Source organism: Megascapheus bottae, chromosome 1 (genome assembly GCF_031878675.1).
Source record: "Megascapheus bottae isolate mThoBot1 chromosome 1, mThoBot2.hap1, whole genome shotgun sequence".
Taxonomy (NCBI): Eukaryota; Metazoa; Chordata; class Mammalia; order Rodentia; family Geomyidae; genus Megascapheus; species Megascapheus bottae.
The window spans coordinates 54,863,028-54,887,739 of NC_143509.1; the positions used below are offsets into that span (position 1 = coordinate 54,863,028).

At 41.1% G+C, this 24,712-nt stretch overlaps 1 protein-coding gene across 2 annotated transcripts in view; it reads left to right on the plus strand.

The window, feature by feature from the left end:
- Osbpl11 (oxysterol binding protein like 11) overlaps positions 1-24,169 on the plus strand; it is a 77,123-nt gene extending 52,954 nt beyond the window's left edge. For both annotated transcript variants that reach the window (XM_090344848.1, XM_090344841.1), the window contains exons 8-13: positions 6,842-6,982; positions 8,845-9,346; positions 12,475-12,661; positions 14,993-15,175; positions 17,996-18,149; positions 22,486-24,169. In XM_090344848.1, the coding sequence (XP_090200974.1) occupies positions 6,842-6,982; positions 8,845-9,346; positions 12,475-12,661; positions 14,993-15,175; positions 17,996-18,149; positions 22,486-22,551 (1,233 nt within the window). In that variant the 3' untranslated portion in view covers positions 22,552-24,169. The remainder of the gene's footprint in view (positions 1-6,841; positions 6,983-8,844; positions 9,347-12,474; positions 12,662-14,992; positions 15,176-17,995; positions 18,150-22,485) is intronic.
- The last annotated feature ends 543 nt before the right edge of the window (positions 24,170-24,712 follow it).

Here is a 24,712-nt window from a genome sequence, read left to right on the forward strand (position 1 = left end):
CAGTCTCCTGAGTAGTTAGTGCCTGGCTTGCAAATATTTATACCTAACCTCCCACTTTTTTTTTTTTTCCTTCTTTTTGGTGTCACTATGTAATCCGAGCTCACCTTGAACTCAGGATCTTTCTACTTTACCTCAAGTGCTAAAAGTATTTTATTCTGTTCATAGATCTACCGCTATTATAAATCATGTTTTTTTTTTTTTTTTTGGTTTTGTTTTTGCCTTTTTATGTTCATGTCTACCATTTTTATAGCCTCAGTAATTACATAGATAATTTTATTTTAAAACCCTTGGTACTCTGAGAAACATGTTTTGGCCTGTGTAATTCAAATTTAAAATTTTGAGGCAGGCTGTTAAGTTGATATCCTATTATTACTTTGTTTATTCTTTATTATTATAAATAGAATTGCATTATCTTATTTGCTGCTTTTTTCCTCCCTTTTCTTTGGATTGTTTCTTTAGTTTGTATCCCAACTAGAAATACTAAGTCAAAAGAAATACACAGTTTGTAATTATTTATGTGTTAGTAAATTACATCTTAAAAGATAAGACACAGGAGCTGGGAGCATAGTCTAGTGGTAGAGTACTTGCCTAGCATGCACCAAGCATGGGTTTGACTCCTCAGTACCATATACACAGAAAAACCCTGAAGTAGTACTGTGGCTCAAGTGGCAGAGCACTGGCCTTGAGCAAAAAGTGTCTAAGGACAGTGCTCAGGCCCTGAGTTCAAGCCCCATGACTGGCCACATGAAAACAAAAGAACGAAAGAAAAGAAAAATTATGGCACAGCAGCCAGGCACGCCAACCTCGCTACTCAGAAGACTGAGATCCGAGGATGTGATACAAAGCCAGCCGGGCACTAAAGTCCATGAGACTCTTACCTCCAATTAACTACCAGAAAAAAAGATGTGACCCATGGATTTTCAAAGCTGGCAGGTGGGTAATGGGGATAAGAGGCAGGAAGGTAGGGAAGGGCAGAGGAAAAGAAGTAATGTGTGACATAAATGAGATCCTTTTTTGTCTGTATATTTTTTTTTTTACTAGATTATAGAATCTAGCAATTAACAAGTTAAGAGAAGTCCAGCACTGAGAACTGAAGGAAAAAAAGTAATCTTTTACTACAGAGACTTAACAATCAGCTTGGAGTAATATACACCTGGAAATACTGAAATGTCATGATCATACAAAGCAATGTTTTTCCTTAGCTGATGTAGTTGAGACTCTTAGGAAATGAGCATTCAGAGAAAGAAGGGAGATACTGAGGACAGTGGATGAGAAATGCTTTAGAGACAAAGTGGAGCTAGAATTGGGCATCCACAGGAGATTTGCGAAGTAGACAAATGACAAAGGCAAGAATACTGTAACAACATACGTAAGAATACTACAACACATGATTATCGCCTAATCGTTTGAACTCTGGATGTGCCATTTCCTAACATATAGCCCACTTAATTCACTCTTAGTTTCAGTTTCCTCATTTGGAAAACAGTGACAACACATGAGATTATGATGAGGCATAGCATTTAGCTTACGAGAATAAAGATCCTAAGGTTGTTGAACAGTATTCATGTTGCACTTTATGTGGAATAATAATCCTTAAACATCGCTCCATGGACTACAAGTGTAAACTGCTTTCCCAAAAACCATAGTCCAATGAGACAAATTATTATTAGGATCATAAATGTAAAGAAGGACAGCAAATGTTTGTAGTATGACTTGGGATTAAAATGTGATCAAAGATTATTCAGCAAGAATAAAGTAGGCAAGCCAGGCATGGTGGCTCATGCCTGTAATCCTAGCTACTCATGAGGCTGAGATCTGAGAATCAAGGTTCAAAGCCAGCCCAGGACAAAAGGACTTGAGACTCTTAATTAACCTCTAGAAAATGAAATGGGGCTTGCTCAAGGGTAGGGCTGTAGCCTTGAGCTGAAGAACTTTGGGACAACGCCCAGGCCCAGTGGTAGGGCCATAGCCTTGAGCTAAAGAGCTCAGGGACAGCTTCAGGATCTGAGTTCAAGCCCCATCTCTCTCTCCCTCTCTCCCTCCCTCCCTCTCTCTCTCTCTCCTCTCTCTCTCTCTCTCTCTCTCTCTCTCTCTCTCTCTCTCTCGCACACACGCACACACGCACACACACACACACTAATAATAATCATCATCATCATCATAAATAAATAAAGTAGGCAGGGAACATTTCAAATGGAAAAAAAATCATGGGACTCTGTGAATGTAAGGTTGTTTTGAAGATGACTTCAAGTTTTGTTTTAGTTGGGGTGGAGGGTAGGGGCATGGTGGGAACTTAGGATTTCCAGACTTGCTAGGCAGGCACTTAATTACTAGCCACATCTTGGTCTCTTTTCAGTTTATTTTTTAGGCAGAGTCCTTTTGCTTGGGACCAGCCTCAGAACATAGCCCTTTTCCCTATAGCTTTATGTCTTCCTGATCGCAGGCATTCATCACCAAACCTTGTTCCATGGTTGAAATAGGGTCTCATTATCTTTTTGCCTGGACTGGCCCCAGACAGGCATCCTTCTGACCTCAATCTCCCAAGTAGCTGGATTTAGAGGAGTGAGCCACTGCACTCAGCTGAACTCAATTTTTTGAGCCTAAATGACAAGATAGAATTGTGTCACCATTTACAAAGCTGGGAGAATTAGGAAGAAAGAGCCTTTTGTGAGGAAAGACATGGTATAATTATCACTATGTTGAATTTACAGGAGGAAAAATGTGACCATGGGGCCGGGAGTTTGGCCTAGTGGTTAAAGTGCTTGCCTAGCATGCATGAAGACCCGGGTTCGATTCCTCGGTACCACATACATAGAAAAAAGCCAGAAGTGGTGCTGAGGCTCAAGGGGTAGAGCTCTAGCCTTGAGAAAGTCCAAGGACAGTGCTCAGGCCCTGAGCTCAAGCCCAGGACTGGCAAAAAAAAAAAAAAAAAAAAATGTGACCATGAGGTTTCTGAAAAGCAATTAAGATAGTTGAACCAAAATTTTAGTCAGAGATCAGATCTAGAGATAAAATTTATAAGTAAAGACAATAGACTCATATTAGAGATGAACCATAGAGGTCTTGCAAAGTAAGTACACTAGTACTTTATCTTGTATAAACACAAAACATGTAAATATATAGTTGGGTATTGTTTTTTTTTTATTTAAACTTCAAAAGCCATTAGACCTTACTTAAGCTCACAAGAATAACCTTTATTATCCATAAGGTTTACAGATACCTTCTCTGGAATGCAAGTTTAATGCAGACTAGAGACCTGTAGTATAATATCTTGCTGTCAGGTGAGGAAGAAAGTAAACCCCAGTGAGACTAGAAATGAAGCCCATAGCTCCTTCCTGCCCCAGGCTGAAATCAGCACAAAATGGGGTTAGGATGAGTTTTCCCTTTGCCATTCAATATTCATGATAGAATTAACTAAAAACTGAATAGGACATGCCATTGTATTTGCTAACCAGTTTATTTAATCACACCAAAAATTTGAATTTAGTGGGGCCAGGAGCATAGCCTACTGGTAAAGTGCTTGCCTAGCATACACAAAGCCCTGGGTTTAATTCCTTGGCACCACATACTGAGAAAAAGCTGAAAATAGTGCTGTGGCTCAAGTGGCAGAGTACTAGCCTTGAGCAGAAAGTGTCCAAGGACAGTGCCTACGCCCTGAGTTCAAGCCCTAGGACTGGCAGAAAAAGAAAGAATTTAAATTTAGTTAACATCATTGGGGCCGGGAGTTTGGCCTAGAGGTTAAAGTGCTTGCCTAGCATGCATGAAGACCCGGGTTCTATTCCTTGGCACCACATACATAGAAAAAAGCCGGAAGTGGTGCTGAGGCTCAAGTGGTAGAGCTCTAGCCTTGAGAAAGTCCAAGGACAGTGCCCAGGCCCTGAGCTCAAGCCCAGGACTGGCAAAAAAAAAAAAAAAATATTTAGTTAACATCATTTTTATTTTGTTCTTTTCAGTGTGAGGACATTCTCTAGATTGAACTCAGGAAGGCCCTCTACCGCTTGAGCCATACCTCTACCCCCTTGTGCATTATTATTATTTTTTTTTTTTTCTCAATCATGAGGCTTGAACTCTGGGCCTGGGCATTGTTCCAGCTGAGCTCTTCAGCTCAGGACTACCACCCTACTCCTTGAGCCACAGCATCACTTCCAATTTTCTAGTGTTTAATTGGAAATAAGAGTCTCATGAACTTTAGTGCCTGGACTAGCTTTGAAACGCAATCCTCAGATCTCAGCCTTCTGAGTAGCTAGGATTACAGGCATGAGCCACCATGTCCGGCTCTTTTGGATTATTTTAAAGTATTTTCTTGCTTTGTTGTTGGGCTGGCTTGGGCTATGATCCTCCTCCTTGTGCGTCTTTGTGTTGCTGAGGATGACAGGCATGTACCATTGCACCCAGCCATCACACTTTGCCTGTAGCTAGCAAACAGGCATGCACCACTATGCCCAGCCATTGAGAGGAATGTTGCAAACTTTTACATTGGGGCTGTCCTCTGAATCCACTAACGTCTGCCTTACAAAGAGCTAGAATTACAGGCTTGTCTCATTGTACCTAGCTCTTTTTATCCTGTTTGTTTGTACCAATCCTGGGGCTTGAACTCAGGATCTGGGCCACAGTCCCTGAACATTTTTGCTCAAGGCTAGCACTGTACTGCTTAAGCCACAGCTCCACTTCTGATTCTTTTTGGTGCTTCATTGGAAAGAAGTCTCAATGACTTTTCTGACTTGGCTGGATTTGAACCCCAATCTCAACCTCTTGAGTAGGCATGAGCCACTGGTGCCTGGTTTATCTTTTTGTCTTATCATGGTTTTTGTTGTTGTTAATGTTGTTGTTTTCAGTGATGGGGTTTGTAATCAGGGTCTCCAGTTACGGCACCTTGCTTCCAATACTTTTTCCCCTATTCTGAACAGTACTTTGCTTAGTCCTTTTTTTTTTTTTTTTTTGGTCAGTTGTGAGGCTTGTCCTTGAGCTCTTGATCACAAGGCTAGTACTGTACCACTTGAGACACAGCACCACTTCCTGTTTTCTGATGGCTGGTTGCAGCTAAGAGTCACCAACTTTAGGGAATGGGCTGGTTTTGAATTTTGACTCTCAGATCTCAGCGTTCTGAGTAGCTAAGATTTATAGGCGTTGGCCACTGTACCAGACTTGCCTTTTCTTTTTTTTTTTTTTTGCCTATCCTGGGCTTGACCTCAGGGCCTGAGCACTGTCCTTGGATTTTTCTCAAGGCTAGAGCTCTACCACCTGAGCCTCAGCACCACTTCCAGCTTTTGTCTATGTGTGTGATACCAAGGAATCAGACCTGGGTCTTTATGCATGCAAGGCAAGCACCCTACCACTAGGCCAAACTCCTGGCCCTTGCATATCCTTTTTAATTAATCATAACAATGAAATTATATTTAAGTATAGGACAGCAGGGTTACAATTCCATAAATCAGGTAATGACTACAGTTCTTCCTAGACAATGTTACCCTTCCTTCACTTTTCTACAGTTTTCCGCACTCATCCCTTCCCTCAAGTTACATTGTTTGTTTGTTTGTTTGCCAGTTCCAGGGCTTGAAATTAGGGCCTGGGACTTGAACATTGTCCTTGGGCTTTCTCAAGGCTAGAGCTCTACCACTTGAACCATAGGACCATTTCTGGCTTTTTCTTCTTGCTTTTTTTTGGTTTTTTGCCAGTCCTTGGCTTTAGCTCAGGGCCTGAGCACTGTCCTTGGACTTTCTCAAGGCTAGAGCTCTACCACTTGAGCCTCAGCACTACTTCTGGCTTTTTCTATGTATGTGGTACTGAGGAATCAAACCGGGGTCTTCATGCATGCTGGGCAAGCACTGTACCAGTAGGCCGAACTCTGAGCTGTGAGTTTTTGTTTTTGTTTTTTTAAATTAAGATTTTTTTTTTATAGGTTTACTTGATAGAAAGTAGAAAAAAAAGGAAAAGTTAATAGCAAAAATGTAGGGCCTGGAATGTGGCTTCATAGTAGAATGCTTGCCTAGCATGCATAAAGCCCTAGGTTCGATTCCTCACTACCATAAAAACAGAAAGAGTTGGAAGTGGCACTGTGACTCAAATGGTGGATTGCTAGCCTTGAGCAAATAAAGCTCAGGGACACTGCCCAGTCCCTGAGTACAAGCCCCAGGACTGGCAAAAAGAAAAAGAAAAAATGTGGTCAAAAATCTCTCTTTTATCCTTTAACTGTCCTTGTATGAATTATACAATGTAATAAAGGATAATATGTATCTGTTGTGTATGTGAACTCATCAGTGTCAATTATAGATTGATGGTATCCCCAGACAAGTGATCAAGTCTGAGAGTCAAATGAGATGGTTTTGCTCTTTTTGGAATTTTCTGTTTATATAAAACACACTTTATATGCAATGCATATGATAAACCCACAAAATGTTCACTAGCATTAGTAATAGACCCTTTGAAAGCTATTTTATACCATGGCCAAATGATCAAAATTATATTTTCAGAAAGATTTTCACCCTTCTAATTTGTTTAGGTCCAATGTATGTATCTTCAACGTTGAGTCATTTACTCTTTTTTTGTGTGTGTGTGGGGGTTATAGGGCTTGAATTCAGCCTGGGCGCTGTCCCTGAGCTCTTCAGCTCAAAGCTACCACTCTACCCTTGAGCCAAGCCCCACTTCCCATTTTCTAGAGATTAAGTGGAGATAAGAGCCGCAGGTCCTATTGTGCCCAGGCTGGCTTTAAACCTTGATCCTCAAATCTCAGCTTTCTGAGTAGCTAGGATTACAAGTGTGAGCCACCGCGCCCAGTGAATCATTCATTCTTGACATTAATTAGTACTTGTAACTCTAGACTTATACTTTGATTTCCTCCTAGGAACCAGAAGAAATCAACCCAGACGATGAGATTGAGGACACCTGTGATAATAAGGAGGCTGACCTGGGTGCTGTGGAAGAGCAACGCAGTGTTATTCTTCATCTTCTGTCACAACTCAAGCTGGGCATGGATTTAACCAGAGTTAGTGAAAGAACAAACTGACCATAGAAAATGTTAGAGCAGGACAGTACCTGAATGGTTTGGTTGGGGTTTTGGTTGTTTTTTGTCGGTCATGGGGCTTGAATTCTAGGCCTGGGAGCTTTCTCTGAGCTCTTCAGCTCAAGGCGAGTGCTGTCCCACTTTGAGTCACAGCACCCCTTCCAGTTTTCTAGTGGTTAATTGGAGATAAGAGTCTCATGGACTTCGTACCCAGGCTGGCTTTGAACCTTGATTCTCAGATCTCAGCCTCCTGAGTAGCTAGGATACAGGCATGAGCCACCAATGCCTGGTTGGGTTTCTTTCTTTCTTTTTTTTAATAGCTCATCATAGATTTTTATGTCTATGTAGTTATGTTTATTTCTCCAGGTTTCTTTTGTTTTTTTCTTTTTTTTTTAACCATACTACTGCCCCTGAAATTGTTAATGGTCAGGACTTTTTGTCGTTTGTGGTTTGCCTTCCCATCCTCATCAGCTCCTAGCTGCTGAGGCAGCAAGATCTTGAGTTTGTAGCCAGCCTGTGCTATGTGAAGAGTTCAGTGCCAGTATAGGACACACAGCTCACTTGGATCAAACAATCAAAAGTCTTAATTTTTATTACTGAATATATTTTTTATTATTTTTTTTATTTATTTATTTTTTTTGCCAGTCCTGTTGACTGAATTCAGGGGCCTGAGCACTGTCCTTGGGCTTTCCTCAAGGCTAGTGCTCTACCAGTTGAGCCACAGCACCACTTCTTGCTTTTCTGTGTGTGTGGTATTAAGGAATTGTACCCGGGTCTTTGTGCATGCCAGGCAAGCACTCTACCACTAGGCCAAACTCCAAGCCTTTTTATTTTTGTTTTGCACAATAAAAGTGATCCATTGATACACTACAATGGAAAAGCTAAAGAAAAGTTTTTATGCTCAAGATTAGTGCCCTATCACTTTGAGTTATAGCTCAATTTCTGCCTTTTTGGTAGTTAATTGAAATAGAATCTCATGGACTTTCCTATCTGGTTTAGCTTTGAATCATGATCCTCAGATCTCAGCCTCTTGAGTAGGATTACAGTCATGTGTCACTGTGCCCAGCATATCCCATTGCTTTTAGGCCCATGACAAAGCACAGCATGGAAGGAGCATGGTGGAAGAAAGTTGTTCACTTTACTTCATGAAAGCTAGAAATCAAAGAGGACACAGGCAGTAGAGGTCAGGGCAATAAAGTCATGGCCCTAGAAACCTACTTTCACTTCCACAGTTAAACTATCTCTCAGTACTCTGTTCAGATTTTTAACCTATTATTGGTTAATTAATTAACTCGAAGCACTTATGATCTAATCATCTCTGTAGACATATTCTGAGCAGTGAGTGGTCTCCCAAACCAATGATGTTAAAGTCAAAGCTAACATTGTATAGCCTTTTCTGGAAATCCATAATTTATGTTTAATTATAGTCATTTTGGCAGGCTTTCATTTTCTTTTTTTCTTTTCTTTTTTTTTTTTTTTTTTTTTTTTGGTGGGTCATGAGGCTTGAACTGTACGTGGGCGCTGTCCCTCAACTATTCAGCTCAAGGCTACTGCCCTACCCTTGAGCCAAGCCCCACTTCCCGTTTTCTAGAATTTAATTGGAAATAAGAGTCTCAGGTCCTATTGTGCTTGGGCTAGCTTTGAACCTTGATTCTCAGATCTCAGCCTCCTGAGTAGCTAGCATTTCAGGCGTGAGCCACTGCACCCTGCTTTCTAATTTTCTTTTAAGCATTTTTTTTTGTATGTGTTGTAAGTTAGAAGCCAGGTTGGGATACATAGTGACATTCTGTCTCTAAAAAATATATATACGTACATACATATGATTAATTTTCTTTTTGCTTTAGGTGGTGCTTCCTACATTTATCCTAGAGAAACGATCCTTGCTGGAAATGTATGCAGATTTTATGTCTCATCCAGACCTATTTATAGCCATCACTAATGGAGCCACAGCAGAAGACAGAATGATTCGCTTTGTTGAGTACTATCTTACCTCATTTCATGAAGGCCGAAAGGGCGCCATTGCTAAAAAACCCTACAATCCTATCATCGGAGAAACATTTCACTGTTCTTGGAAGATGCCAAAAAATGAGGTAGCATCCAGTATTGTTAGTGGCTCTTCTTCAACCCAGGCAGTCACAACTCATTCTCCTCTGTCAGAAGAACCTTTGGACCAGGTGGGATCAGACTATTACACAGTCAGATTTGTTGCTGAGCAGGTTTCCCATCATCCTCCAGTCTCAGGATTTTATGCAGAATGTGCAGAAAGGAAGATGTGTGTAAATGCCCATGTCTGGACTAAAAGCAAATTCTTAGGCATGTCAATAGGTGTGACAATGGTCGGAGAAGGTAAGTAAATACGTTGTTCTTCAGTTTTTAACATTAAACTGCAGTCAAATTTTTGGAAGCAATGTATATATTCATTTTGAAATATTTGGAATAATTGAAGATTTAAAATATTATGTGTGCTGCTTTCTTTGTTGCAATTTCTACTGTGTTCTACACAGTTGGAGATCAGGGAGATTGTAACTATGGACTAATTTACCTTTTAATATATTTATTCTGACTTCAAATATATATTTTATTGTTAAAAATTGAAGAAGAAAAAAAAAAAAAAAGCTGGGCACGGTTGCTCACTCCTATAACCCTAGCTACTCAGCGGGCTGAGATCTAAAGATGGCGGTTCAAAGCCAGCCCAGACACGAAAGACCGTTAATTCCACTAAACCACTAGAAATCTGGAAGTGGGGGTATGGCTCTAGGGGTGGGGCAATAGCATTGAGCTGAAGAGCTCAGGGACAACGCCCAGGCCCAGGGGTAGGATGGTAGCCTTGAGCTGAAGAGCTCAGGGTCAGCACCCAGGCCCAGAGTTCAAGCCCAATGACCCACAAAAAAAAAAAGATAAATTTAAAAATCATCTCTGATCCCTTAATCTATAGATGGGTACTTTGAGTTAGAATTTTATTGAGGTGGGTGAGGAATTAAACTCAGGGCCTGAGCACTGTCCTTGAGTACTTTTGCTCAAGGGTAGCACTCTGCCACTTGAGCCACAGTATCACCTCTGGCTTTTTCTGTGCATGTGATACCCAAGTATCAAACCCAGAGCTTTGTATATGCTAGGCAAACACTCTACCGCCAGGCCACAATTATATTTTTTACTTGGTAGATTTATTCATACTGTTAGTTTCAGAAAGTTAGTATCTTTTTTTTCTTTAATAAATATATTCATTTTTCTATGTTATTTGTAAAGCAAGTGGCTGGGAGCATGGACTAGCTAGCGGTAGAGCCCTTCCCTAGCATGCACGAAGCATTAGGTTAGATTCCTCATTACCACATGCACAGAAAAAGCCAGAAGTGGTGCTGTGGCTCAAGTGGTAGAGCGCTAGACTTGAGGGGGTGGGGGGAACGCCCAAGGAACAGTGCTCGGGCCCTGAGTTCAAGCCCCAGAACTGGCAAAAGAAAAAAAGAAACGATCATTACAACTGAAATGCTAGCTTTGTAGGAAGCCAAGACCTTGAAAACCTGGGTTCAAAGCCAGCCTTGCTCAGAAAAGTCCACATGAGGGCTGGGAATGTGGCTTAGTGGATATAGTCCTTATCTAGTACTCTGAGGCTTTGGGTTTGATTCCTTGGTACCACATAAACAAAAATAAATGAAAAAAACAATAATTTAAAAAAGAAAAAGAGCCGGGCACAGTGGCTCACGCCTGTAATCCTAGCTACAGAGTAGGCTGAGATCTGAGGATCTAGGTTCAGAGTGTGCCAGGCACTAAAAAGTCCGTGAGATTCTTATCTCTTAGTAATCACTAGGAAATTGCAAGTGACACTGTGGCTCAAGGGGTAGGATGGTGGCCTTGAGCTGAAGAGCTCAGGGACAACACCCAGGCCCAGAGTTCAAGTCCCACAACCTACCAAACAAAACAAAACAAGTAGTGTGGTAACCTCTAGTTTAGTGAGTGTGAGACCTTGTAGTTCAATCCATGGTACCAAAAAGAAAGCATAAACCCAATTTATAAAGACATGGGTTTTTTTCAAAAGTATTAAAAATAGTGTTTTTTCCAACTTTAAATTATTAATAATTCAGATATACCCAAGTGTGTTATCTGTCTTCCATTATATAAATAGATTATAACTAGAAACATGTTTCTTATGAAATGGCTTAATAGTTCTTTTGTTTATTATTTATTTATTTATTTGGTGGTATTTAGGATAGAACTGAGGTCCTTCGAAATGCTGTAGGCAAGCTGGGCAGCAGTGACTCATGCTTGTAGTCCTAGCTACTCAGGAGACTGAGATCTGAGTATCACAGTTCAAAGCCAGCCCAGGCATGAAAGTCTGTGAAAAACCAAAAGTGGCATTGTGGCTCAAGTGGTTAGAGTACTAGCCAAAAGAATACTTGACAGAACTTTGTGTACACTGCTTTTAAGATCTCTGTCTTGATTGATTTTCCTAAAATTTAAATGTAGTAAACTATTTACCCTAACTCTTTCCCTTGCTTGGAATATTAAAAACAGCAAACTTGTAGTTAGCATTTCATGGAAAGGCATCATAGCGTAAGCCTAGAAGTACATATCCAGTGCAGTGCTCGGTCTGATGATGACACAGCCTAGAAGGTTGGTACTGTGGCTTTTGTATGCTTTGTGTCCCTTCATTTCATTTTCCTATTGTTTATTCACAAAATTATTCCCGTTGTAAGCCATTTTAGTATAGCATCATTTAACATGGAAAAACTTGTTAGTGTATTATTTGTTTAAAGAAACAGCACTTAGTCAGGCATGGTGGCTCACGCCTGTAATCCTAGCTATTCTGGAGGCTGAGATCTGAGGATTTAACACCCCTGATAACTAAATATTTCAGAATTTGGCTTACAAAACTTATGACTAGTTTTCATGATAAAAGGACTTTTTTCTAGCAATGTCTGAGATTAAGGTCCTATGCCTTTTGTAACACTAGCTATCTAGTTATTCCCAGAGATTACTAGTACTAATGACCAAATCTTAACATGATCCAGTACAGCTAGTCTTCAACATTGTGTTATGGCTTTATTTTTAGAAGCATTAAATGTAGGAGTGGAGAACTTTTTTCCCCCCTGCCAAGAGCCATTTGGGTATTTATAATATCATTCACAGGCCATATGAAATGATCAGTATAACCAGATTGGCCTCAGACAGCCAAAACGAAGCATATATGTTTATCCTGCCAGGTACCAAACGATTTTAGGGGCTTTGTATAGCCTGCAGACTAGACATTCCCCCCCCCCTGAGAGGGAACTCAGACTGTTTCCACTGTAGCATTCACTGATCCCATGAACCCAAAGGGCAGTAAGGCCACAGCAACCCTGACTCACCAGGAAATGTCTACTGTAGTTGCAAATATAGCCAGTATCATCCATAGTGAAACAAAATAATGTTCACTACTAGACAGGGAAGCGACTGTCCATTTCTTTATAATGATGTTGACCTCATGCTTTTACACTCAGGTGTCCTCAGTCTGTTGGAGCATGGAGAAGAGTATACTTTCTCCCTACCTTGTGCATATGCGCGGTCAATTTTGACTGTTCCTTGGGTAGAACTAGGTGGTAAAGTCAGTGTCAACTGTGCAAAGACTGGGTATTCAGCAAGTATCACTTTCCATACGAAGCCATTTTATGGTGGCAAACTGCACCGGTAAGACCATTTTAATCATAAGTGACACTTCAGTATCCTTTTTTTAAAGTTCTATTTTTTTATATAATAGCTCATTAGTCTTTATCTACCTTGTTTTAAATGCATGGAAAGGAATTTTTATTCATATTATTTTTTGTTTACTATGCTTTGTGTGAAACAGTTTGAAGTCTGAGTTATGCTTTTGTTTTTGTTTTTTTCCCCAGTCCTGGGGCTTAAACTCAGGGCCTGGGCACTGTCCTTGAGCTTTCTCAAGGCTTGAGTTCTACCACTTGAGCCATGGTACCACTTCTGGCCTTTTCTGTATATGTGGTACTAAGGAATTGAACCCAGAGCTTCGTGCATGCTAGGCAAGCACTCTGCTCCTAGGCCACACTCCCAACCCTTGAAGTCTGAATTTTATGATAATGATTATAATTTTTTGTTGTTGTTGTTGTTAGTTGTGGGGCTTGAACTTGGGGCCTGGGAGCTGTCCCTGAGCCTCTTTATTCTCAAGACTAGTGTTCTACCACTTGAGTCACAATGCCACTTCTGGTTTTTGAGTGGTTAATTGTAGATAAAGAGTCTCAAGGGGACTTTTTTCCCTGTGCTGGCTTCGAACTGTGATCCTCAGAGCTCAAGTTTCTAAATAGCTAGGATTAGAGGCGTGAGCCACTAGTGACAGGTTGGTTATAGTCTTTATACAGAGGTGCTGTTTTTATTTGTCAGGTTTTTTTTGTTGTTGTTGTTTGTTTTCTTTTTGCCAGTCCTGGAGCTTGAACTCAGGGCTTTATCAAGGGAGTGCTTCACCACTTGAGCCACAGCATCATTTCCAGCTTTTTCTGTGTACGTGGTACCAAGGAATCGAACCAGGTCTTCATGCATACTGGGCAAGGACTCTTACCACTAGGTCAAACTCCTGGCCCATATTTTTTCAGTTTTATCCAGAGATTTTAAAAATACTTAATGTAGGCCGGGAGTTTGGCCTAGTGGTAGAGCGCTTGCTTAGCATGCATGACGACTCAGGTTCGATTCCTCAGTATCACGTACATAGAAAAAAGCCGGAAGTGGTGCTGAGGCTCAAGCGGTAGAGCTCCAGCCTTGAGAAAGTCCAAGGACAGTACAGTGCTCAGGCCCCGAGCTCAAGCCCAGCACTAGCAAAAAAACAAACAAACAAACAAAAAAAAAAAAAAAACCAACCTTAATGTAGCGTGGCATGGTAGCTCACGCCTGTAATCCTAGCTACTCAAGAGGCTGAGATCTGAGGATCAAGGTTCAAAGCCAGCCCTGGCACAAAAGGACCTGAGACTCATATCCAATTAACCTCTAGAAAAAGGGAAGTGGGGCTTGGCTCAAGGGTAGGGCGGTGATCTAGAGCGGAAGAGCTCAGGGACAGGGCCCAGGCCCAGAGTTCAAGCCCCATGCCCCCCCCCCACACACACACATAAAAAAATTAATGTGTTCTTTTGTCTCTCTGTCTTTCTTCTTTCTTTTCTTTTCTTTTTTTTTTTTTTCAGCCTTGAGCCGAAGAGCTCAGGGACAGTGCCTGGGCCCAGAGTTATCGGTGGTATGGTGGTAGTCTTGAGCTGAAGACTTCAGGGACAGTGCCCAGGCCCAGAGACTAAGCCCTATGACTGATAAAAAAACAAAAAAAAATTTAAAAAACAAAAACAAAAACAGATTGTAGTCCTTTCACACTTTTAGATTATAATCAAAAAGAAGATGTTGACTATTATACTTTTTTTGCAATAAATTCTAATTTAGTACCTAATATTCTCTCTAAAAAGTACAGTTGGGCCGGGAGTTTGGCCTAGTGGTAGAGTGCTTGACTAGCATGCACAAAGACCCAGGTTTGGTTCCTTGGTACCACATAGAAAAAACCGGAAGTGGTGCTGAGGCTCAAGTGGTTAGAGCTCTAGCCTTGAGAAAGTCCAAGGTCAGGAATCAGGCCCTGAGCTCAACTCAGGACTGGCAAAAAAAAAAAAAAAAAAAAAAAAAAACAAGTAAAGTTGATACTTAAAAATGGGCCAGGAGTTTGGCCTAGTGGTAGAGTGCTTGCCTAGCATGCACGAAGACCTGGGTTCAGAAATGGTGCTGTGGCTGAAGTGGTAGAGCTCTAGCCTTGAGAAAGTCCAAGGACAGTGCTCAGGCCCTGAGCTCAAGCCCAGGGCTGACAAAAAAAAAATTATTCAGGATACCGTCATGGGATTTTACAATGAATGATGGGTTTGCCACCGATGATTGAAGTAAGCGCTAGTATTCATTTTGTCTGGATTTGCAGAATGTGTTCTTAGTTTTAGAATTATAAATCAGGTATTAATAACGAGCTTCTATTTATTGTCTGCCCATGTCTAGGGTGACAGCAGAGGTAAAGCACAATAGTACCAACACCGTGGTGTGCAGGGTACAAGGGGAATGGAATAGTGTTCTAGAATTCATTTACAGCAATGGAGAGACAAAATATGTGGACCTGACTAAACTGACAGTGACAAAGAAGCGAGTAAGACCACTGGAGAAACAGGATCCATTTGAATCCAGGTATGCCATCTTTGCATATATCTAGCACAGCCAGAACCTGAGCCTTTTCACTATCTTATGGCATTCAACAAGTTAACTCACCCATTTGCACAGCTTTATCATTAATAACTTGATGGGGTTGATCTGATCTAATTCATTTCCTTGAGGCAGAAGAGTTGTTTTGTTGGCTGACTGGAGTTTTCTTGTTGTTGTTGTTGTTGTTGTTGTTGTTTTGTTTGTTTGGGTTTTTTTTGGTTTAAGCCTAGATGCTGTCCTTGAGCTTTTTTGCTCAAGGCTTACAGATTGTCCTACCAGGTTGGCTTTGAACTGTGATCCTTAAATCTCAGCCTCCTGAGTAGCTAAGATTATAGGCATGAGCCACTAGTATCTGCTTAAATATTTTTAGTAACTCTCCCAAATTGTGCAGACATTACTACATATCAGTTTTAGAATTTAGTTGGCATTTCTTTGCCTCTGTTTTCTAGGTAGTGGCAGTTTTCCTCGGTACCACATATGTAGCAAAAAGCCGGAAGTGGTGCTATGGCTCAAGTGGTAGAGCCCTAGCCCTGAGAAAAATCCAGGGACCGTGCTCAGGCCCTAAGCCCAAGCTCAGGACTGGCAAAAAAAAAAAAAAATGTTCATCAGTTTATTTGCTAATTCTTGTTTCCTGATAATGAAATTTTTTTATACCATGGAAAAGTTCAAATTAAATTTTATTTAAAAAGAAGTAGAAGCCTGCTCCAGTGGCCCAAGACTATAATCGCAGTCACTCAGGAGGCTGAGATCTGAGGATCGCTCTTTAAAGCCAGAGGAAGAAAGTCCTGAGACTGTTCAGTTAATCACAAAAAGCTGGCTATGTTGGTATGGCTCAAGTGCTAGCACACTGGCCGTAGGCACAAAACTCAAGGATCGCTTAGGCGTAGAATTCAAGCCCTAGTACTGGGGGTAGAGGGACAGTAAAAAGAAACAGCAGCATTTTGGGCATTTAGGACTTTGTGTCAATGCTCTTATAGTTCATAGGCATAAAATTATAGATCTGACTTAGAATATATAATTTTCAGCTGGGCTCTGTGGCTCATGCCTATGGTCCCAACTACTCATGAAGCTGAGATCTAAGATTCACAGTTCAAACCCAGTCCAGGCACAAAAGTCCATAAGGCTCTTATCTCCAGTTAACTACCAGAAATGCTGAAGTGGCGCTGTGGGCTCAAAGTGCTAGAGCAGTAGCCTTGAGCTGAAGAGCTCAGGAACAGTACCCAGGCCCAAAGTTCAAGTCCTACAACCAACAAAATGTAAAAAAAGCGGGGGGTGGGGAGGTGGGGGCAGTGGCTCATACCTATAATCCTAGCTTCTCACAAGGCTGAGATCTGAGGATCAAGGTTCAAAGTCAGCCCAGGCACAAAAGGACCAGAGATTCTTATCTCCAGTTAACCTCTAGAAAATGGGAAGTGGGACATGGCTCAAGGGTAGTTTGGTAGCCATGAGCCAAGAGCTCAGGGACAACACTAGGGCTGAATTCAAGCCCAATGACCCACCAAAAAAAAAAAAAAAAAAAAGGCCAGGCACTGACGCCTGTAATCCTAACTACTCATGAAGCTGAGATCTGAGGAGCTTAATTCAGAGCCAGCCCAGGCACTAAAGTTTGTGCGACTCTTAACTCCAGTTAACCACCAGAAAACCAGAAGTGGCACTGCAGTTCATAGTGGTAGAGCACTAACCTTGCTTGAGCTGAAGAGCTCAGGAACAGCGCCCAGGCCCAGAGCTCAAGCCCCATGATCAAGGGGAAAAGATAATAAGAAGAAAAAGAAAATAGAATAGACAGAAGTTAGTCTAGTGGTAGAGTACTTGCCTAGCACGTGCAAAGACCCACATTCAATTCCTCAGTACCACATACATAGAAAAAAAGAGGAAGTGGTACTTTGGTTCAAGTGGTAGAGCTCTAACCTTGTGAAAGCTCAGGCCCTGAGATAAACCCTGGGACTGGCAAAAAAAGAAAAATAAAAGAAAATATAACTTTCAGAAATGACTATTTTTTGTTGCTTGAACTCGGACTTGCTTGGCTGGTCCTCTACTGCTTAACCATTCCTTTACCTCTGCTTCTCACTTGTTATTTTTGGGATAAAGTGTAACTTCTTACCTAAGCATGCTTCTGGATTGCAGTCCACCTAGGCTTCCTGTACTTGCAGGGATCACAGGCATGCGCCAACACATCTAGGTTTCTGCCTAGAAATGGAGTTTTGCAGCTGTTTGCCCAAGGTGGAGTGAACCAAGATGTTTCTATTCTCAGTCTTTCAAATAGGATTTCAGGTGTGGGACACAGGCACCCTGCAGAAAGTACTATTTTTTTTTTTTTTTTTTTTTGCCAGTCCTGGGCTTGAGCTCAGGGCCTGAGCACTATCCCTGGACTTTCTCAAGGCTAGAGCTCTACCGCTTGCGCCTCAGCACCATTTCTGGCTTTTATCTATGTATGTGGTACCAAGAAATCGAACCCGGGTCTTCATGCATGCTAGGCAAGCACTTTAACCACTAGGCCAAACTCCCGGCCCCAGAAAGTACTATTTTGAGAATATAAATTCTGTACAGTTGGGGCCACGAGAGTAGCCTGGTGGTAGAATGCTCACCTAGCATGCATGAAGCCCTGGGTTTGATTCCTCAGTACTACATACACAGAAAAAGCCAGAAGTGGTACTGTGGCTCCAGTGGCAGGGCACTTGAGCAAAAGTGTCTGAGGACAGTGCTCAGGCCCTGAGTTCAAGCCCCAGAACTGGCCAAATAAAAAAATCTATACAGTTATCTTTTTTAAAAAAAATGTTTGTAAAATATGCAGTTTCTGGATTTCAGACGATTATGGAAAAATGTGACAGATTCGCTGAGGGAATCTGAAATTGATAAGGCCACTGAGCATAAACGTACTCTGGAAGAGCGCCAGAGGACTGAAGAGAGGCATCGTATTGAAACAGGAACACCCTGGAAAACCAAGTATTTTACTAAAGAGGTAAGTCTCACATATATTCAGGGTAAAACTCATTATTTGCTTAGTGAGAAGTTCAGCTTACCTAGGCATGGTTGAATTGCTATCACTTTTTTAAAAGTAGTCCAGCTTGGGCCAGGAATTTGGCCTACTGGTAGGGTGCTTGCCTATCATGCAGGAAGACCTAGGTTCAATTCCTTGTACCACATACAAAGAAAGAAGCCAGAAGTGGTGCTGAGGCTCAAGTGGTAGAGCTCTAGCCTTGGGAAAGTCCAAGGACAGTGCTCAGGCCCTGAGCTTAAGCCCAGGACTGGGAAAAAAAAAAAGTAGTCCAGCTTATGAATGAAAGGACCTCCAGTTTATAGAAACAAAAGCCATATAATAAATGACTGTTGTCCTTAATGTACTGTTATCTCTCATCTCTTTTGCTGTCCCTTGGTTATCTCATCATGCACGCTTCCCCAAATTCCTGGCCCACACGGGGATTTTTTTTAAATGTTTGTTCATTGGTTGATTGGTTCGTCATGGGCTTGAACTTAGGGCCTGGGTCCTGTCTCTGTGCTCTTTGTACTCAAGGCTAGCACTCTACCACTTTGAACAGCCCCACTCCCGACAGATGGTTTTAAACGGACCACAAATGAAAATGTCCTAATTTTCTCTCCACCCCCCCCCTTCCTTTCTTTTTTGGTTCGTCATAGGGCTTGAACTCTGGGCCTGAGCCCTGATGGTTAATTGGAGATAAGAGTCTCATGGATTTTTGTGCCTGACCTGGCTTTGAACTGTGATCCTCAGATCTCAGCTTCTTGAGTAGCTAGAATTATAGGTGTGAGTCATTAGCTCCCTGCTGTCCCAATTTTCAGTCACAGTAACTGTAAATGTACTGCCTTCTGTACCACACTTGAAACTCCTTGTTCACTTTCATTCTCAAGAGAAACAGGAGAAAGTTAACTGCTAATACCAAAGATAGTGAAGTAGAAAAATCTGGGGCCATTTAAAAGTTCCTTGGCAAGGCACAGTGCCTCATGCCTGTAATCCTAGCTACTCAGGAGACTGAGATCTGAGGATCAAGGTTCAAAGCCAGCCCAGGCACAAAAGGACCTGAAACTCTTATCTCCAGTTAACCTCTAGAAAATGGGAAGTGGGGCTTGGCTCAGGGTAGGGCGGTAGCCTTGAGCTGAAGAGCTCAGGGACAAGGCCCAGGCCCAGAGTTCAAGCCCTGTGACCCACAAACAAAGAAATATTTTCTTCATGGGGCTGGGAGTGTGGCCTACTGGTAGAGTGCTTGCCTAGCATGCATGAAGTCCTGGGTTTCATTCCTTGGTACCACATTACAGAAAAAACTGGAAGTTGTGCTGTGGCTCAAGTGGTAGAGGGCTAACCTTGAGTTGAAGAGCTCATAGACAGCTGCCCAGACCTAGAATTCAAGCCCCACAACTGACAAAAAAAAGTAATAATAATTATCAGTTCAAATAGTTAAATATAAGTTCATTAGAGTTAGGTCTAAATTAACAACAAGACAGTCTTGGAGTTAACATAAGAACAAATCATATGCCGATCAAGATACCCAAAAGCACTAAGTGTAGGACTTTTTTTTTTTTTTTTTTTGCCAGTCCTGGGCCTTGAACTGGGGCCTGAGCACTGTCCATGGGCTTTCTCAAGGCTGGAGCTCTACCACTAGTGCCACAGCACCATTTCCATCTTTTTTCTATATATATGGTACCGAGGAATCGAACCTGGGTCTTTGTGCATGCTAGGTAAGCACTCTTACCATTAGATCAAACTCCCGGCCCAAGTGTAAAGATTTTTAAAAGGTTTTGCTGGGCTGGAAGCATGTCCTAGCGGTAGAATGTTTACCTGGCATGCATAAAGTCCTGGGTTTGATTTCTACATACTACATGTACAGAAAAGGCTAAAAGTGGTGCTGTGGCTCAAGTGGTAGAATACTTAGCCTTGAGAAAGCCCGAGGATCGTGCCTAGGCCCTGATTTCAAGCCCCAGAACTGGCCAAATTAAAAAAAAAAAAAAAATAAAAATGGTTGTTCATTACTTTGTGGTAGATTCAGAGTAAGGTGAATGATGAACCAAAGTCAAAAAGAAAAATTATTTACCTATTATAACTATGTCTGAGAAAACTCACTGAATTTGAATTAACACATCATTATTGGGAAGGAATCTAGAACTAATCCAGTAGTGACTTTGGCTTAAAAATCTGTAACTTGCAGCAATAACTCCACTACTTTCATTTTTTCAATCTTTTACTTGCTAGTTTCATGATTGACAAATGAAATTTTTCATCTCTGTACTTCTATATGCAAAAATAACCATAGTAACTACTATTCAGATTTATATTGTGGTAATGTCAAGCTTATCTTGTCTTATCTGTGTGTGTATGTGTGCGCGCGTGCACATGCATATGCGTACATACATGCATGCATACCATCTTGGGGATTGGACTTAGGGCCTTAGCCCAGAGTTTTTTTTGCTCAATGCTGGCACGCCACCACTTGAGCCATATCTCTATTTCTGGCTTTTTGGTGGTAAGTTGAAGATAAAAGTCTCATGGGCTTTCCACCTAGGTTGGCTTTGAACTGCAGTCGTCAGATTTCAGACTCCTGAAAAGGTAGGATTATAGGTGTGAGTCACAAATAATTTAAAGCTCATTAAGGAAGCAGGTGCCAACCGGAACTGATTTCTGAGAGGAAAGTTTCGTCTTTTTTGTTACTAAAAAATATTACCCCTCCAAAAAAAAAATCTAAACTTGAGAACTTATATTCATTTTTTATTGCGTAAAAAAAGAAATTACAAGTGGAATAAATGTATGTTTTGGTTTGTGGGAAGTTCTGCCTTTTCTCAATGTCATTACATTATCACTGTTGAATATTAATATAAAACTTTTTTTTTTTTTGGTTGGTCATGGGGCTTGAACTTTAGGCCTGAGCACTGTCCCTGAGCTCTTCAGTTCAAGACTAGTGCTCCACTACTTTGAGACACAGTACCACTTCCAGTTTTCTGAGCGTTAATTGGTGATAGGAGACTCAAAACAGACTTTTGTGCCAGGCAGGCTTTAAATTACGATCCTCAGATCTCAGCCTCCTGAGTAGCTAGAATTACAGGTGTGACCCACCAGTGCCTGCCCAAAAAACAAACCTTTTGAAAAGTAAAGGACTTGCTGGACATGGTGGCTCATGCTTGTAATCCTAGCTACTCAGGAGGCTAAGATGTAATCCTAGCTACTCAGGAGGCAAAGCCAGCTGGGGTACTAAAGTCCTATTAGACTCTTATCTTCAGTTAACCACCAGAAAACCAGAAGTGGTGCTGTGGCTCAAGGATAGTGTACTAGCCTTGAGCTGAAGAGCTCAAGGGCAATGCCCACAGCCAGAGTTCAAGTCCCACAACTGACAAAAAAAGAAGTAAAGGACTTGCTAAATGTTGGCTCATGCCTAACTACTCAGGAGGTTGAGATCTGAAGATTGGGCCCTGTGCGAATCATATCTCCAATTAACCAGTCAAAAAACCAGAAATGAAGCTATGACTCAATGCTAGCATTGAGAGGTTATCGACAGTGCCCAAGATCTGAGTTCAAGCCCCACAACCAAAAAAAGTGAAGGGATTGAGCCAGACACTGGTGGCTCATGCCTCTCGTCCTGCTTACTCAGGAGGCTGAGATGGAAGGACCGCAGTTGGAAACCTTATGAGATTCTTAGTTGCTCATAAACTACTCAGAAAAAGCTAGAAGTGGCACTGTGGCTCAAGTGGTAGAGTACTAGCCTTGAGCAAAAAGAAGTTCGAGGACAGAGTCCAAGCCCAGGATTCAAGCCCCAGGACTGACAGCAAAAAAAAAAAAAAAAAAGCAGTTGCAGGGGAAGACTTAGGCAGTCACATCACTTAGTATGTGGTTTTATTATAATGGGTACTGTTACACACTGGAAGCACTTCAGGGAACCAGTAGAGTTGATGGGATGGCATCCTCTATGTAAAAGAGGTTTGCGCTACTGCTGTCATGAGTCATAGATACTTTGCTATGAAGAGTCCGTGCTGGGCATACAGTACATGTTTTATAAAAGCTGTTATGAACAGCAAGAGCTGTTGTGCTTTGGCTATTGCTCACAGGTAGATTACAGACTGCTTAGGAGCTGAGGGTAGTTAGATAAGAGTTCAGCTACACTGTAAGCTTTGTTTGAAAAAGTCTTAAGCACAGTCTCTATTTTTTTTTATGTACTTACAGAAACTTCTTTATATATGAAAATAGAAGAAATATATTTTAGTGAAGATGGATGTTGCTTCTAATTTTTTGAATGTTGCTTCTAATTTTGAAAATGTTGGAGGAATGGTTCTTTAATACATTTTTCAATTTGTTTCAGGGAGATGGCTGGCTTTATCACAAGCCCCTTTGGAAAGTCAATCCCATGATACAATCAGCAGAGTGACAGATGGTCTGTAAGACTTGACCAAATGAGGTCCTTCTCTGTTTACCCCAAACCCTCCCAGACTGGAAACCTTGCACTGAGTGACCTGTTTCCTGATTGTGCAGACTGACACTAGCTAAGCACGAATGTATCCACTAGGGCACCGTAACACTGCAGCAAGACCAAAGTGTTATTAACACAATACAACTGGCCTTCTGGCAACCTGTTCGTGTGATGTGAGCAATACCATCTTAAAATCTTACCTAAATTATTAGGTGGTTAATCAATCTTTTATCCAGTTCCTGGTCCTCAGGCTGTTTGAATCCCCTGTTTTGCACAGGGGCAGCAGATACACACAAGGTGAGAACTCAGTGACTTTGATTTCTTTGTAGTGAAAAGTGAAGTCTCTCTCAGAGTTTGTGTTTTTCTTTTTGTTCATAACTGAAGTACACTACTCTTATAAACCAAGCAAGAGGAGGAAGAACATGATCCAGAAGTGGATTCAGCCATTGTGCCTGAAAAAAAAAAATCAGTGTTTAAAAAATACATCACCAGGTTGTAGTAACAAGGCATTTTGTTTCTTCAAAGACTCTGTGCCTGTGTCTGAGGAACTCACCCAGCATCCACCTCTGTTGGAACTCTATTTTAAAAAGTATATTTATAAATCAATTAGAATTATAACCATGGAGAATTTTTTCTTCTGACCATTTTAATATACTTGAAAACAACATTGACTTGAAACGTTTCAGAACATTTTTCAATACCTAGTTTTATTAAATATTACACATAAGAGACAATTTTTTAAGATGTGTTCATGTCAATATGATGAGGTCTTGGCCTTTCTCAAGAACAAAGGCATTAAGGAAAATAGCAAATGATTTAAAATAGAAATGCTGTTTTTTTTTCCTTATCTTTTTTTTTCATTTGTAGGTTAATAGTCAGTATTATGTGTTATCCATCTGGATAAATTTGCTGTGTCTTACCTCTGTTCATTCAAAAATTAAACAAGTGGCTATTCATATTTGTCATTAATTGAGTTATATATGTGACTGAGCATATTTGTGGTAGTTTTTTTTTTTCAAGGAAATTTAAATTCAGAAGAAAGAGTATGGAAATAGATCAGAAAGTTGCATTCAGGTACAATTTTTTTAATCAGTATTTTATTGAGGTTGAAGAGTTGTTGACAGTTAAAAGAATAGTATGAATTAAGATTTCATCATTCATTCTAGTATTTATTGAGCACCTCTTTACGGTGTTCAACACCTGTTACTGCAAGCTACCTTAATTTCCCAAGCGTGGTGCCTTACTCTGTTTCTTCTGATGTGGTCTTCCAATCAGTGTACATAACTTGGACCTGTTAATAATCATCAGCCTGGATAGAAGGTTGTGTCTCTCGCACCATCATAAGAACTGTAAGCTTTCTGCTCTGAATTGTGTTTTGTTAGAGGGGCTAGTAGAACAAAAACAGCAAAACAAGTTTTCAACAAATTGTAAACTATAAGAAAAAGAATTGGTTTGTGTACAACCATTTTAATGATTTGCTATTCATTTTTGCTGTGAAATGCACTGAAAAATCTCAAAATGAGCTTTAGTTCATGTGTTGGAAAAATTGAAAATTAATAAAAGTAGAGAACATTGATGCCTTTGTCTGTGTTATGAATGAAGAGACATACATGCAAGGTTCTCAAAAACAAATGTAGCCAAGACTGAAATTAACAAAAGATATTTCCTAGCAAGTACAAGGCTGAGTTCAAACTCCAGTACTGGTGGGGGAAGGCTAGGTACAGTGATTCAAGTCTTTCACTCCCAGCTAGCTGCTCTGGAGGTAGAAATTAAAAGTACAGTCAAGGCAAAATAAAACGAAACAAACGAAAAAACCTTAATAACCCATCTGAAAAACGAAAGCAGAATGGGGAGGGGGTACAGCTCAAGTGGTAAAGTGCTTGCCTAGCACTTCAAGACCTTGAGTTCAAGCTATACACATACACACAAGTAAATGGTTTTTTTTTGGCCCCGCTCGCTCCGGCCCCGCTCGCTCCGGCCACCACTCCGCTTGCTTGCTTTCGCTCTCTGTCGCTTGTTGCAGTCTCGTCTCTGCCACTTCCGGCTTGGTTGTGTATGTGGGATACCGAGGAATCGAACCCGGGTCTTTGTGCATGCTAGGCAAGCACTTTATCCGCTA